This window comes from Nyctibius grandis, chromosome 3, assembly GCF_013368605.1.
Source record: "Nyctibius grandis isolate bNycGra1 chromosome 3, bNycGra1.pri, whole genome shotgun sequence".
In the NCBI taxonomy this organism is placed as follows: domain Eukaryota; kingdom Metazoa; phylum Chordata; class Aves; order Nyctibiiformes; family Nyctibiidae; genus Nyctibius; species Nyctibius grandis.
In genome coordinates this window covers 66,885,300-66,902,371 of record NC_090660.1, presented here as the reverse complement: position 1 = coordinate 66,902,371, position 17,072 = coordinate 66,885,300, and the positions used below count along the sequence as shown (strand labels likewise).

Here is a 17,072-nt window from a genome sequence, read left to right as displayed (position 1 = left end):
TCAAAGCTCCATCCAATCTGGCCTTAAACACTGCCAGGGAGGGGGCAGCCACAACTTCTCTGGGCAACCTGTTCCAGTGTCTCACCACCCTCACAGTAAAGAATTTCCTCCTTACATCCAATATAAATCTACCTTCTTTCAGTTTAAAATCGTTACCCCTTGTCCTGTCACTACATGCCCTTGTAAAAAGCCCCTCTCCCGCTTTCCTGTAGGCCCCCTTCAGGTACTGGAAGGCTGCTAGAAGGTCTCCCCGGAGCCTTCCCTTCTCCAGGCTGAAGAGCCCCAACTCTTTCAGCCTGTCTTCATAGGAGAGATGCTCCAGCCCTCTGAACATCTTCATGGCCCTCCTCTGGACTCGCTCCAACAGCTCCATGTCCTTCTTATGTTGGGGGCCACAGAGCTGGACAGAGTACTCCAGGTGGGGTCTCAAGAGAGCAGAGTAGAGGGGCAGAATCACCTCCCTCGACCTGCTGGCCATGCTGCTTTTAAGGTAGCCCAGGATACGGTTGGCTTTCTGGGCTGCAAGCGCACACTGCCGGCTCATGTTGAGCTTCTCATCACAGAATCACAGAATCAGTCAGGTTGGAAGAGACCTCTGGGATCATCAAGTCCAACCATTGCCCTGACACCACCATGTCAACTAGGCCATGGCACTAAGTGCCATGTCCAGTCTTTTCTTAAACACATCCAGAGATGGTGACTCCACCACCATATCAACCACTACTCCCAAGTCCTTCTCCTCAGGGCTGCTTTCAATCCATTCTCCGCCCAGCCTCTATTTGTGCTGGGGATTGCCCTGACCCACGTGCAGGACCTTGCACTTGGCCTTGTTGAACTTCATGCGGTTCATGTGGGCCCAGCTCTCAAGCCTGTCAAGGTCCCTCTGGATGGCATCCCTTCCCTCCAGCGTGTCGACCACACCGCACAGCTTGGTGTCGTCGGCAAACTTGCTGAGGGCGCACTCAATCCCACTTCCCATGTCGCCGACAGAGATGTTAAACAGGACCAGTCCCAATACCGACCCCTGCGGAACGCCACTTGTCACTGGTGCCCACTTGGACATCGAGCCGTTGACCGTAACTGTGAGTGCGACCATCCAGCCAATTCCTTATCCACCAAGTGGTCCGTCCGTCAAGACTATGTCTCTCCAATTTAGAGACAAGTATGTCGTGCGGGACAGTGTTAAATGCTTTGCACAAGTCCAGGTAGATGATGTCAGTCACTCTTCCCCTATCCACCAGCACTGTAACCCCGTCGTAGAAGGCCACCAAATTTGTCAGGCACGATTTGCCCTTAGAGAAGCCGTGTTGGCTGTCACCAATCACCTCCTTGATTTCCGTGTGCCTCAGTATAGTTTCCAGGAGGATCTGCTCCGTGATCTTGCCAGGGACAGAGGTGTGAGTGACTGGCCTGTAGTTCCCCGGGTCTGTCTTTTTTCCCTTCTTGAAATTGGGGGTTATGTTTGCCCTTTTCCAATCAGTGGGAACTTCACCAGACTGCCATGACTTCTCAAAAATGATGGGTAGTGGCTTAGAAACTTCATCCACCAGTTCCCTCAGGACCTGTGGATGCACCTCACCAGGTCTCACGGACTTGTGCACCTTCATGTTCCTTAGATGGTCTCAAACCTCATCTTCTCCTACAATGGGCAGTTCTTCATCCTCCCAGTCCCTGCCTTTGCCTTCTGTGACTTGGGTGGTGAGGCTAGAGCACTTGCTGGTGAAGGCTGAGGCAAAAAAGTTGTTGAGTACCTCAGCCTTCTCCATATCCCAGGTAACCAGTTCTTGCATTTCCTTCCAGAGAGGGCCCACATTTTCCCTAGTCTTCCTTTTATCACTGACATACCTATAGAAGCATTTCTTGTTGTCCTTGACATCCCTGGCCAGATTTAATTCTATCAGGGCTTTAGCTTTCCTAACCTGGTCCCTGGCTGCTCAGACAATTTCCTTGTATTCTTCTCAGGCAACTTGCCCTTGCTTCCACCCTCTGTAGGCTTCCTTTTTGTGTCTGAGTTTATCCAGGAGCTCCTTGCTCATCCATACAGGCCTCCTGGCATTATTGCCTGCCTTCCTCTTTGTCAGGATGCATTGCTCCTGAGCCTGAAGGAGGTGGTCCTTGAATACTAACCAGCTTTCTTGGGTCCCTCTTCCCTCCAGGACTTTATCCCAAGGCACTCTCCCAAGCAGGTTCCTGAAGAGGCCAAAGTCAGCTCTCCTGAAGTCCAGGATGGTGAGTTGGCTGCGTGCCCTCCTTGCTGCCCTATGGATCTTGAACTCCACCATTTCATGGTCATTTGGCATTTCATTATGCCAAACAGAGGGAAAGTTAGAGGTCCTAGGATCTTTAAATGCAAGATTCAGACCAGTGTTTTAGAAGCTGCTTCCTGGAACAGAACAAAAGTGGTTATTTTATTGAAAAACTCAAAGCTGCTGCCAAGCTGTCAGCTTTTTCCATGCCTCTAACTCAGAAAATTCCTCATCCGCACATATGTTTGTTGACTGGAAAAGAGACTTTTGCCAATAAAAATCTTCCTCAGAGATATGCAATGAAACAGAAGCAATGATTTCTAGGCTTTCATTAAAGATGTATTAAAATTTCTCCTTAAAATCTGTATGATCTTCTTGAGATCACGGACGTCATCTTACATGAGATTAGAAGTGAAGAATGACCTTGTGAGCACGCAGCAACAGTAAATAGTCAGGAAAGGAAAACACAGAATCCTCTGTAATCATTAACTATTTACATTTAGTCAAGAGTTAATGTTATTAGCAACAGTTAAATCTTAGGGCACAATGAAGATTCATACTGACTGGTATGTGGTGTAAAAGAAAGTTTATAACTGCTTAACTGACTCCTAACAGAAATTATTAATTAATAATATTTTCAAATTATTTATTCTGTATAATATAAACCAGTAATCTAAGGTGATCTAATAATCTGTCTCTGTGGAAGCAGTCAAATAACAGTTGAACAAAAGGATGAAGAAATTTCAAAACTCTTCATGAAACTGAGTTAACAGTGTGTGAAACTTCAATATTCCACTACTCGACCTTTTTACTAGGATATAAATATTACATTTTCATTTTGGGACACTGGTGTGCCTGGTTATTCATCTTACATGAGTAAATGGAGAATTAATTCATCTAAGTCCAGACAGAAAACAAGACGTCTCTCTTTTCACAGTGGATAGAACAGACACCAAGGTAGTATACATATGGAAGAACATGGAAAAAAGTTGAATGGGTGCAGAATACAATGGCAGGTGGGAAAAGAGGAATAGACATGGAGAGGAATCTAAAATAGCACAAGGACTTGGAAGAATGTAGTGAAAAAAAAAAGTTAGAATATATTTTTTAAATGTAATAATGAAATACAGATATAATCAATACATTAGCAGCAACTTCATAGATCAACTTGTTAACATTTCCTGCCATAATATCTTCAAGGCCATGATCTCATGTCGTTTATTGGCTATTAGTAATCCCACTACGTTTTGAAATAAGAAAATGTCATGAGAATTTTTTTTTTAATTGAATTATTCCACACATTTTCAGGAAGGGAGATTTTATATCCTCGTTTTGGTAATGCTTTGCTCTTTCTTAGTGGCATTTCTTTGGATTAATTGACATGAACAGTCAAACTTTACACTCATTCTGAGTGTAAAGGACACGGGACACAGGTCAGTCACATTTCCAGTTTGAATTAATAGTGTTAACAAGGTTTGCCAGCAGACTTGCTCATCTGCTAACAACTTCCATCGTGTGACATTCGAAGCTTGTCTCCTTATTTCAGTTCCTCATGCAACTGAAGAAGGTCAGCAGCAAGGGATGGTGGCAGAATGCCACCATGGTCAATTGGAAATCCCCCTTCCTCTGCAGCCACACTGGAGACTGAGGATGGTAAACACAGCTGTGTTGTGCAGACTGTTAACACTGAGTGGAATGAGCAAGAGCACCCAACCCTTCACTTGTTCTCCCTTCAAAATATTCCCAGTCCTACAACATATGCCTAAAAGCAGAAACATTCACCTAAATATCTACTTATAAAAATTCTACTCCTAGGATTGATTTATTTCAAAAGTACTGCATTTCTAAATATAGAAATAAAAGAAAAAAAAAACATAAATCCAAAGTCAGTATGGATCTGAATTCCCACTAGGCTTGGTAATAAACACTCGCTGTAGTTCTGTAATAGCTGTAGTTTCCAGCTACTGCCTCACATCGTGCACTGCTATTGATCAGTGCTTTGGGTTCTCCAAGTGTTTTGTGGTTTGCAAGATTTTTCTTTTTTGTGGGGGAAAAACCTTCTTCCAATGAGAAAAAGCTATTCTGCTTTTTTAAATTTGGCTTTACAAATGGCAGTCCTGTGTTTGAACCTCAGTAGTTTGCTATGCTTTTTATTTTTAAGTAGCTGCAGAAAAATAAGCTGGTTTAGGTTGTCCCTAAATATTCATATTTACATCTGTCAGTTCTAGGTTGTCACTTAAAAGCTGTCCAGATTGGCAGGGAAAAAAAAAGTTACCACTATCTGATAGATATTTGATGACTTCTGTGAAAAAATGGATTCACTCCACTGAATAGCTGACAGATACCAACATGATAAAAAAAAAAAATCACCATTCTTACTGGTAGCTTTGTGAAGGTAACAAGAATAAAAGGGATTGAAAGGTGTCCTATCTGTTCACATATTTGCAATTCTCTCCAGGACAGGGAGTTTCACTTTGGCACAGTTTATACTATTCAATCACACATCAGAATCAAAATAGTAAATAAATACAGAAACAAATACAATACATATGTTTACTATTTTAAGCTTTTCACTTTTTTCTTCATTTATTTTTCTGCTCATTAACATTGCTAAGGTTAATTTAACTTGTTTTACCTACATAAAAATATATGAAAAGAAAATTTTAAACTCCCAGAAAAGAAGGATCCAACATAACAGATTTAAAATTCACTCTCAGGAAGTCTCCAAAACCAAAATGTGAAAGCAAGGGAAATGTAATAACTTCATCAGACTGCTCAAGCAAATCACAGTTGAGTGATATCTTCTGAACTTAAACTTATACTTAAAAACTAATATTACCTTTATCATTTAAATTAAAAAAAAAAATCAAGGAAAACATCCTATTGTGCAAGGTTTGTAAGCTGAAAAACTCTCTCTAATGCAACTTATTTTTTTGTAGTGCCATATGGGCTTTGTATAGAGTTATAAATCTTTCAACACAGTTGATTTCACAATAGCAAAAGGACTACTTTAAAAGTGAGATATAATATGTCCTTATTTTAACAAGAAAAAGAAGAAAGATTGTGTGATTAATAATAATGCCAGAAATCAAGTCTGGCTACAGTTCAGCAATTTAAGTCAGTGTTACTTTCTGACCTTGGAAAAGATGTTTATTGATGAAGGGGTTTTATCTATCAAAAAAACAATTAGAGTCCATAGGTTACATTCAGAGACATCTGCACAAACCTCCATTAAATCCTTGGACAAATGCCATACTACTCTTAGAGCTATTGCTCTATAAATTCACAAAAATGTGCATTCACTTTTTATTAATATTGAAATTATGAATGATCTTAGCACCAATCTCTCAAAAAGCTCCTGAATATAAAAAAAGGTAAAAGAAATTATTGTTTAATTAAACAACGCATTACTATACAGCAGCATAGAAATACATTACTCGAAAGAAATGAGAATCATCTGTATGTTATCATCAGGTGAGTTAGCAGTATTTTGGAAAATCTATGACTCTTTCACAGAACCTGTAAAAAGATTAAGTAAAAATGCAAACTGTCCTGGTAGCTGAACTTAGCAATTTGCCAGCTTCTCAGAGTTTATTTTCAGTCTTTCAGAAAAACAGTAGCTGATTTAAATCATTCATCTTGTCAGATGGTACATTGTCATGTCCTTGGTTTATGGATCTCATATGCACATACACTCTATTAGAAAAATTTCTGAGTACGATTAGCAAACAAATAAAATGTGTTAAAGAAACGAAGAAAAAAACCATGGCTCCCTAGACAGATAAACTACTTGATAAAACACAATAATCCTTTTACTTGTATTTGAGATATTCATGAAAGGTGATAGAAATTGTGAGGATTAACTCTAAAATAAAAATTTTTATTCTGGAATTGCAAAGATTAAAACCTTTCCTAGGAATAAATCTACTGGAGAATCATATTTCAGATCAGACATGCTGTATCTTAGGCTATCCCCACTCCCATCAATTTTCAGCAAGGTCAGTATTAGGCTATCCTTGTTAGTCCAGGCTATTGACCTATATGTCTAAAAAGACTGGAACTCGTCTTACTGCACATTGTCACCTGGAACACCATATAGCAAACTTTTGTGAGTATAATTTCATGTAATCCAAGAAATATGCTTAAAAGGAAATATAAAATAAACATCTTCTATACTTCTCTCATCTATACTGAAGAAGTTCCTACAAGGTTTAATTCAGTGGTTTTCAGGGCATTTCTTTTTCAGATGAAGACAGTAAAAATCCTAACTGTTCTCTACCACAAGAAACTGTCATGGAGATTTATGACAATTATAAGAAAGTTGTCTGTTGGCAATACCACAGTTATGAAAAAATATTTTGTGAAGGTCCAGTACTTTAGAGGAGGAAAAAAGCATACCTGACCTAACAGTCACCAATCTTATCTTCCAGTTTTCCCACAGACTCATCGATATCTTCAGAATGCAAGCTACTTCAACTCAGGCATACACTTCCCATACTACAAAGCCTCTCTACAGGCAAGGATTTAATTTGAATTACTAAAGACACCGTCTTCTAGGCTTTGAGTTTCACAAAATGTCTTGTCTCACTTTTCGTCATTTGCACTGGAGTTCAAATCTATGTCAGATATCCACTAGCAGCATAATGCAGAACCCACTATGTTTCTATCTCTTGGAATGCAAGTCTTTCTTGTTGCACACAAATAAATCTGTGTAATACTTATTGATGCAACTGATGCTCAAATTTAGATCTAACCTGTGATCGTTTGAACTATCTTTGATGCTCTATGGAATTGCTACAGGACCCTCACTAATACTATCATTTGGTTCAGCCTACTAAAGAAACAGATGCTTTCTTTTGTAGTGTTTAAAACTGATTATGTTGCTTATGATCTTTTATGCATTTTATTTTCTTACTCCAAACTGTATACAATGAAAGAAGAAACAAGGTTCCTTTGCACCTCTTCAGTTTTGGGAAACTAGAACTGTTTTTCATGAAAAAGGATGTGTTCTAAATTAAGAACTAAGTCCTCATCCCATGTACCCACATTAAGCAGCACCTCATTCCTAAGGAGCCATTGATTTCATTTAGATTATTCCGCAGGATGCAGATCAGGATACCACTGGAACGTTAAGTGCCTGTTTAATGTCTGTCCTACACAGAGGAGCATGCAAATTAATTCAGACCCAACAAACAGAAGATATACTGTTCTGAACTAGAAACATAGTAATAGCCTTTCATTCCTTAACAGTGCAGAAGTGATTAAGTAAAATCTTATAATCAAATTATTTGAAGATTATTTATTAAAACAGATTAAAAAAGAACTTTTACTGTAGCTACTTGTCCATAAAATTAACAATGCTATTGTTCCTCAGTTACAAATTTTATTTTTATTCTTTAGAATAAACTCGCTCTTGCTCTGTAGAATGCATATAAAAGAAAAATAGATGTGGTCCGCCATTTAGAATGACAAAGAACAAACCAAAATTAACCAAGCAAAGTAAAAGACAAGAAAAACAAACAAACAAAACAGACACCTAATAAATCAGGAATAAAAATTAGGAAAAAGATGCAAAAAAAGAAAGCCTGTAGGACTCATCAGAACATGCTATACAATCAAAGCACATGATTCCAGATGATTTAAATGACCTGTGACAAAAGAACAGTTAACTGCCTGTGAAATGCCAATCATCCTTAGTTGGAATGAACCTACTGATTCAAGACCTAGTCTTAATCCCAGAGGAAATCAGGGTAAAATGTTCAAAAGTCACTAGCGTAACAACGACACTTCCAAGAGAAAAGAAACTCCTCATCACCACACTAATATCAATCAGTTAATGAGTTATGCATTCGATATGCAAATAAGGTAGAGGGAGTGTAATTGGGGAAGCAAATAATCTACTATTTTCTACAGCGCGGATGCAAAACTAATGATGACAAAACTAAGAGAAAGCCTTGCTGTTAAATGGAAAAAAAATAAATATGCATTTCATGAAGACATTTAAATAACAGGTTCAGCAGAAGTAATAGACATTAGAGCACAATAATGAAAGTTGTATTTCTAAGTGATAAAATCTTTTAATAAATAATGCCAGAATGGGGTTGGTGGAGTAACGGTGCCACAGTGTGTGTTGAACAACTACAGCCTGAGCTTGAACTCATAATTTCTTTCTGTCTGGGCTGCTAGATGTCCTGTATGTTGAGAAACAGTACAGGCTGATTGGTAAAAGGAGCATCTACATTCCACACACAGATCTGTATTAGTAAACTGCATTTGTACAGCATGAAACTGTCAAAAGCTAATGTCAGATTTGTCATACAAATAAACGCAGCCTGTACAGAGACAGTGTAGGCAGTGGGCTCCTCTTGTTCCAGAGGAAAACTCAGAATCATTCACCTTGAGATGTTCATAACAGTGAGTTGGATTCCTCTATACATTTTCCATCAATCTTCCACACTGTTATCAATGCTAACATTCGACCAATTCATTTCTGGTTTCTGCTTTGTATCTTTTTATTATACTTGCATTTAGAGATACAGGGATGTGGCAAGAGCAGCAATTAATAAAACAGATAGACATAACAGCAGTCACATAACATTTGCAGAAACAGATATTACCCTACTATGTCTCACAAGATTTAATGTGGAATCCTATGATAATTTTTTTAGCACAAAGGGAGAGCAGAATGTTTATGATAGTTTCCCATAAATCTTAAAAATATCTCTACAAAATATAATTATAGTATCTATAAAAATGTCTATACAAATTAATAGTAAATGATTTCTATTAGTTTTTTTAGCTTTCTTCTAGAATTAGATAGAAACTTAGCATTACAATAGTTCAAAACCCTACAATATTATTCTATATAACATTTTACAGATCTTACAAATAATCGTCTACAAAGCTTCATTTCTTATCTGCAAAATTCAGTATGATGCTTAAATAAAATCCGACACATCATGTAAAAACAGTAATACATAAATCACACTATTACACTGTTCCAGCTGAAGTCCCTCTTTATTAACGTGATGTGCTGATTCAACCAGTGACCCTCACAGCATGGACTGCCAACATTTGTGAAGTCTGGTGGTATACTACCATATGAAGCATCCAAAGCAATAGAGGACAGCAGATAATTCCTCTACCAGCAAAGCTCTGTTATAACATTTAACCATCAACTGTCTTATCAACTCCACAGACAATACTCAGATATGTAATTACATTGAGGTATCTGTATTCACTGCAAAAATCACTGCTTCTGTTTTTCCTATTGCATTCAGTGGCTCCAGTATTCAAGGGTGAGTGCAGAGAAAAAATACTGTAGTCATGCATACAACTTATTCATTACCTTACCGCTGCTTCTTAGATGAGTATTGCTAAGATTTACTCTCAAAAGACAATGCATTAAAATACACTTAATGTTAACAGTATAAAATCAAACTGTGGGAGTAAATGCATACTCTCTGTGCACACACACAGAGTATTTTTGCTTTGTATAAAGTACATCTTAAAGAAAAAATAAAAACTACTTACACCAGAATAGAAAGGCTCACCAGACACACAGATCACATCCTGCTCCTGGATCATCAAAATATCTTTGGCTAAGTGCAGTCGCACTTTGAAAGGCTCCTGGTTACCATCCTGCAGCAAACAAATCCCTGTCTTTGTCTTCAAAGGAAGGAACAAAGAAAAAAGTTTTCTCAGTTAACACTTTGCATTGATAGAATCAGTATTTTGAAACAAAATAGTTGAGAGATAGGTACAGTTACTGTAAATACATCGATAAATATCTAAAATACTACCAGTGATCACTACATTTATTTATTGTGCTCAGACTACAAGAGTGATGGTTACAGTAGCAACTAGCGAAGGCAGAGTTTGAAATAATAAGGTGCTATTCTGCCCATGACAAATTTGTGAAACTTTCAAATTGCTTCAGAGTAGCTGTGCTCATACTTTCCATCTTTGTATTAAATGATGACACCTCATTTGGACATGAAATAAAAGCTAATGTTCCACATATTACACCAATTTTGACACAGAAATAGATACAGTAACACCTCCAAACTTCTTCAATATACAATAAGTGAATTTCCAAAAATTTAACAGTGTCTTCGTGGCAGTACCTGTTTGTGCTACTTTATTGGGCATTATATATTAAGACGTCTGAGCAGTGAAAAAGTCAGCATCTGTAAGCACCTGCGGTATTTAATATTTTTCCCCGAAAGCTGTGTTGAAAATAGCACTCTCTGTAACACTTCATAAATGGGCAAAAGTCATGTTGGTAGAGCATTTTTGGTATGAGAAATTCGCTTACAAACATTCTAAAAATTTAGTCTTACAACATGGCATTTACCAGTATGAGATGCCTATACCTATTTGCATAGATACAGATATATATGTATGCATGTATGTATCTCAGAAGAAAATTCATATATAAATCATATTTAAAATCTTGGACTTAGTGTCAATAATAAAACTTCCATTGTCTTCATTCAGGTCACATTTCAATCCACTGTCTGTAAAAAGTTGGTTTAAGAGGAGATCAAGGAAACAAAAATCTTGCTGTGAACTTTAACTGCCACATCTGACCTGGGTGAAACTGAGGGCTCTTTCTCAGACAAGAGTTTAAAAGAGGATTTGGAAGATCTCCCCATAATGTGCTGATACCTTACATCCCTAGCATGGAGCGAACAAACACAAATGTGGAACTGACAGTAGGGAACTGGCAGAAGAAAAGTTTAAATGGCTCTCAAGATGTTTTAAAAGAGGTGGAAAGATCGAGGACAATCTTTAAATAGTTCTATATAATGTTCTCCACTGACAAACTGTTCTGTCACTTCTGCTCCATGCTCAACACTCAGAGTTAGGAAATTGTTTTCCCTTGAACCCCAGTAGCAAATCTCTATAACTCAGACATAACTTTGAAAGTGGCTCTGATGTTGTTTTTATTCTTTTTAAACTAAGTAAGAAGAAGAAAAAATGAAGACTTCCATGCACTGAACTCACACTGAGGTCAGTGGAAGCTCTGATGAGAAGACATCATACAGCCTTGTTCTAGTATTTAGATGTCTTTTTTAAACAGGGTGAGATAGAAACTGATTGACATGGAGAGACAAACTGAATAAATGGATCATGAAAGGAGTTAGGTTTTCAGTACACTGCAAAACTCCCTCTCATATCATACATAAAATGTTACTACATTAAAATAGAGAGAATATAAAATAGTTACATTCCCATGGTCATCTCCTATTAACTTCTGCTTTACAGACTAAGATGACTCCTCTTTCCATGGAGTTGTGAAGTAAACAGTAAGCAACAATGGAAGTTGAAAAACGCAGGCTGTAAATAACTATGGTCAAATACAAGGGTCTAGCCTACAAACATCTACCACATATAAAATGCCCTTCTCCTGCAGAAAAGTTTGCAGACATGCATTTCTTCCTCCCTGGATAAGTGGCAATAGAATAAATTTTGCCTCTGATACACTGATGATAGTAACTCTGCCTTACTTGACTGCACATTTCTGATTTGGTCAATAACCCTATAAAACCTCCAGAGTGTCTTTCTGCAAAAGCTGAGGGACTTCTTTGTGGGGACTAGATGCACATAACCATAGCAGACACAATTAGCCATTAAAATAAAATTAAAATACAGATTGGTTTCTAAATGCATATGGGCTGAACTTATTCAGTCTAAACAAGAAACCAAGCTTGGGAACAGCAAAACATTTTGGCCCTTGGAAAGACTGATCACACACACTCAGGGATCTTATTTACATTAGACACTCTAAAATGTAATGAACCACTTTACTGTTGTTGGGCTTTATGAAAGCTGGTTTATGATACAGTTCAAAATTAAATCTTCAATTATACTACCTCCTTCCCTCTCCTACCTGAGGGCAGCATTAACAACCATGTAAAGGAGAACAACGTAGTTCATTTTCATTAGATTAGCTCAAGAGAAGTCCTTGAGAACAAAGACTGGGATTTAATTATTTAATTATGTTTCATTTTGGTCTGCTGAAATTTCTTTCTTCTCTCTCCCGCCCTCTTCAAAGCATCCAGTAAACTGAATCAAATAAAGATATGAACTCCTGCATCCTTACCCAGAGCTGGAACTTAGGCAAGATGTCCTGTATATATGCTTTCATGTAAATCGCTGTGCACATCAACACTTTTCATCCATGTGGCCCCAGTAAAATTATTCTGGTTGGAGGGAGAACACCTGTCCACCCTATAACCCTGTCATCTCTTACATTTGAAGAGCTTCGATGGTGTGCATGTGTGTGTGTGGATGGGGTGTGGGGTACAGGGTTGTGGCTGATGTTAGCTTTTGTGCCCATTACTAATTTTTAGGATTCCATGAGAGGATGTGCTAAAATTTTCCCTTCAAGCCGCCTACATTTCACTGGCAGAGGGCTCTGACCTACCTCTGACTTACAGCAATAAAACGGCATATGGCACATCAGCCAAGCTACTGTAACTGTCAGTGTGAGGACATGCAAGGCATCCTCTTGTGCTCAAATGTACAATAAACTGCATCACCTTATAGCCGACATGGATAGAGAAGCATAGTTCAGCTGATAAGTTTGTTAAGCCAATACACCTTGACTGTATGTTTGAGCCAAAATTGGCAGGAACACTGCTCTGCTTACATGTTTACCATCCTACTTTCTTCATCCTATTTATAGAGTTTGGCACCTGTTGTAAAGAGGGCAAGAAAACTGAGTGTTTGAAGTTGCACACATTTATGAAGTGGATCAGGTAGGCTAAGGAATGCATATGGAAGCAATATACAGCAGTGGAAGAATGAGTTTCCATAGGGGAGAGGAGTCAGTGACTTCAGGCAAAAGAAGTGATGAAGTAAGGTAACTGTGCCTAAGTGACATGCAGTGAATGTTGCACCTGCACAGTACTGCCTCTGCCATCTCATTCTATACCCTTTTAAGCTGAGTTAGACAAAAACACTGATCTGGCAAGAGCTGATGTCCTTGGCAGGAGTTTAGAAACAGCTTACTGTTCGTGAACTAATATAACCACAAGAAGGGCTGAAAACTGACCCCTCTTTGCTTTGCCACACCAGCTGTGTTGAACTTTCTGCTTCAGATCACTATTAGAGAATGGTATAGGCTTGCAGAGCCCTCAAGGCAGACTGCTTCTACAAAGAATATGGTCACACTCAGATCATCAGTAGCAACAAGGCAGCGAAAAAAGGCCGTTTAAAAATCTTTTTCCATTATACCCTGACTTACAGCACATTGTCCATATCAGCTGTGCATAGGATCTGGCCCTAGTATCTTTCCTAAAAGGAATGTAGAAATGCTTACATACCATAAACAGCTTGGTGAAATATATATGGCCTTCACAAACATTTAAGAATTACTTTCAGAGGAAACACACATGAAAGCTACAGTTTACAGATTTATGCTAGCAGCAGAGTCTCCACGAAACATATACCAAAATTAATACTGTATGAGAAATTTCTTTAAAGTTACGTATTGATTTCAAAGTCAATATCCTGCAGGACTTCCAATAAAAATATTTTTAAATTTTTCTGGCCTAAATAAGGCTACTGGCAGGTCTTCTGCTGAAGATTTTTTTTTTTTTTTTTACATTTTCCCTACTTTTTGTTTTCCTTGTTGTTTATGACAATAAAAGAAAATTCTAGAACTGGGCCCCGCACTTCAAGAAAGATGTTGAGGTGTTGGAGCGAGTCCAGAGGAGGGCAACCAAGCTGGTGAAGGGTCTGGAGGGTCTGACCTATGAGGAACGGCTGAGGGAGCTGGGGTTGTTTAGTCTGGAGAAGAGGAGGCTCTGAGGTGACCTTATTGCCGTCTACAACTACCTGAAGGGAGGTTGTAGTGAAGTGGGAGTTGGCCTCTTCTCCCGGGCAACTAGCGATAGGACAAGAGGACACAGCCTCAAGCTTCGCCAGGGGAGGTTCTGGTTAGACATTAGGAAGAATTTCTTTTCAGAAAGGGTTATTAGACATTGGAATGGGCTGCCCAGGGAGGTGGTGGAGTCACCATCTCTGGATGTGTTTAAGAAAAGACTGGACATGGCACTTAGTGCCATGGTCTAGTTGACAGGGTGGTGTCAGGGCAACGGTTGGACTCTATGATCCCAGAGGTCCCTTCCAACCTGGTTGATTCTGTGATTCTGTAACTTTTTCTGTATTTTGTTCTGAAGGAGAGTTATTCAGTATTTCAGGCAATTTTAAATATCCTTCATTAGTTTGCAAGAGACAACTATATCTTTTCGTTTATGCTATTTTATCTATTACATTTGCCTTATGGTAATAAAACAATTTGGATAGCTTTGCTTCTTGTAGTTTCACAACAGTAGGAAGACTTCAATAGATATCCCAGAATAGTGGAAGAAAGGAAGAGAAAAAAAGTCTCTCAACACATTTTCTATGCAAGGTGGCCTGGATTTTTAGTTTCTGCTTTGGCTGGTGTGTCCTAAAATAAATGAACCCTCTGCAATTTAGTTTTAAGCCCTGAAATTTAATTTTACCATAACAACCTGATACCAGTAAGGATAATGGGTTGCAGAAACTGCCTTAATATGCAGGTAGTTCACTTCAAATGAATATCTATACTTTTGGATGCTTATTTGAACTGAAGCTGACCTCTGAGTATTTGGAGATATGCCTGTCACTGCTTTACAATCGCAAGTGTAATAATAAAAAAGGAAATGGAATCAGAGTTTTAAGTTGATAACGGCAATGAATACCAGAGGTAGGAATATGTGTCAGAACCAAAGAAAGGATGCTTCTTAAATGGTCCAGCTACTCATTCTGCGGGGGTGTTGCTAGCATAAGTGAAAGCACCCTAGCAAAATTGGAAGGCAGCCCAGATACACAGGGATGTGTTCAACTTGTCATTTGGAATCTGTGCTATGAGGTACCAACATTCTCCAATTCTGCACATGAATCTTACACTCCAACCTGAAAAAAACACAGGAAAATGTTGAATTTTGACTTAATCTTCTTTTTCTTTGATTTACCAGGTGTGACTATTTGGCTACGGCATTCTTCATAAGTCATTTTCTCTAAAGAATAGTCTTACAAAGAATTTCCTTGTTTCATACAGTCTGATTAATTCAATATGTAAATTAGACATTTGGAAAATGTATATGTATTTCTATAAATACATAACGACTTCTTACTGAACAGAGGTACTTTATTAGAGCAAACACTTTCACTTTCTGACACTATAAGCAAACAACCTTTGATGTCCGAATTGCCAATGAGCTTACTGGGACTAGAATATATCATTACAGTTAAGGCCAAAAGATAAGGTAACATAAAACTGAAGGGTACAGAGAGAACATGCATGTTTTTTCAAATTTAGTTCACCCATTACATGACATTCTCACAGGCACTGTAAGTTGCCAGTTGTTTTCCATTTTGTGATACTGGGATTAAATTATGAATTGAAGCTGGATTTAAGAAAAAAAAAAAAACAACAAACCCAAAGTATTAGAAATCACAGTATTGCCATTTGATAACACTTATGAACATAGGAAATCATCAGCTTGGGCTGAAATGTGAATCAGAAAATGGCATAAAGGCGACTAGAAACAGTCTAAAATAGTATATAACAGGATTTATGAAAGAAAGTCACAGTCAAAATACTGCTTAAAAATGAAAACACATTCTGTGGAAGGCAAAAAAACCCCTCAAGATGGATATTGAAATAGAGGTCACTAGACCTACGAACAAGAGAATGTATCAGAATTTAAAGTTTGTGAAGTCTACAAGAATATTCATTGGATTCATAAAGCAGAGGACAAACAGTTTACCAATTCAAACTAATCCTTCAGAGAAAGAATGAACAATACTGTAAAAAGAGATTAATAGATTACAAGCGTGAAAATGAATGGGATGTTTACTAATTTAAATAAGTTTGAAGTTATATCAGGAAAAAAGCACCAAGTTCATAGTAGAAAAGAATGAGATTTCAAAAGTTAGAAAGTTAGAAATGTTAGAACGCCAGTCACGCAGCTTGTTCGTAAAGTACACGGAAAATATCAACTCTAAAAAAAAAGTTTCTAAGAGGAAAATGTTCTAATGTATTATAATCATCCCAATTCTTCCATTTCATCAGAAGGGTACTTCCAATGCCGAGGACAGTATTATGTCAGAGACTGAGGTTATCTTCCAAGAGATAGTTTTCAGAATATAGAATAAAGTCAAGTGAGTACAGGAGAGAGTTTAAAGAACCCAGTGACTCTATGATTTATGCTTTTGTAAAGTTCAGAAAGCTCAGGATAAAGGCTAAAAGAGGAGCTGGATAGTCTTATGGCTTGGAAATTGTTGAATAAGTACAAGAACCAGTACAATGGATACATTTGCTGATCAGTGAAGGAAAAGAGCATGGAATTCAGACTAATTAAATATGAAACAATGGAAAATTTCCCAAAACTAGCAAGTGGAGAAGCCACAAGAAAAAATTAACTGTAGCTTTCCCATCATCAGATATCAGGTAGTTTCCCTTAGTAAAAAACGTGTGCATGTGTGTAAGACCTCATCTTTTTGTAGTGCCATTTGAATTATTTAGCACAGAAGGTATTTTCTAGCAGAATAAAACCGCTAAGATCCCTTGAATGGCAGCACAGATAAGATAAGAAGCTTAAGGGAGAAAATAATCATTAGAGCTCAATTAGAGCTTGATTTGGCTGCTACAGTCAAAGATAAGAAAAAAAGCTTTTACAAATACATAAACAGTAAAAGAAGGGTCAAGGAGAGCCTCCACCACTTGCTGAATGAGGAGGGTAGTGTAGTGTCAGGGGATGAGGAAAAGGCAGAGGTGCTCAATGC

General features: G+C 38.0%; 1 protein-coding gene across 1 annotated transcript in view; it reads right to left on the bottom strand.

Annotated features, from left to right (window-relative positions):
* Window positions 1-17,072, bottom strand: part of SNTG1 (syntrophin gamma 1) — a 418,769-nt gene that overhangs the window by 176,337 nt on the left and 225,360 nt on the right. The window contains exon 5 of the mRNA XM_068396528.1: window positions 9,780-9,914. Within this exon, the coding sequence (XP_068252629.1) occupies window positions 9,780-9,914 (135 nt within the window). The remainder of the gene's footprint in view (window positions 1-9,779; window positions 9,915-17,072) is intronic.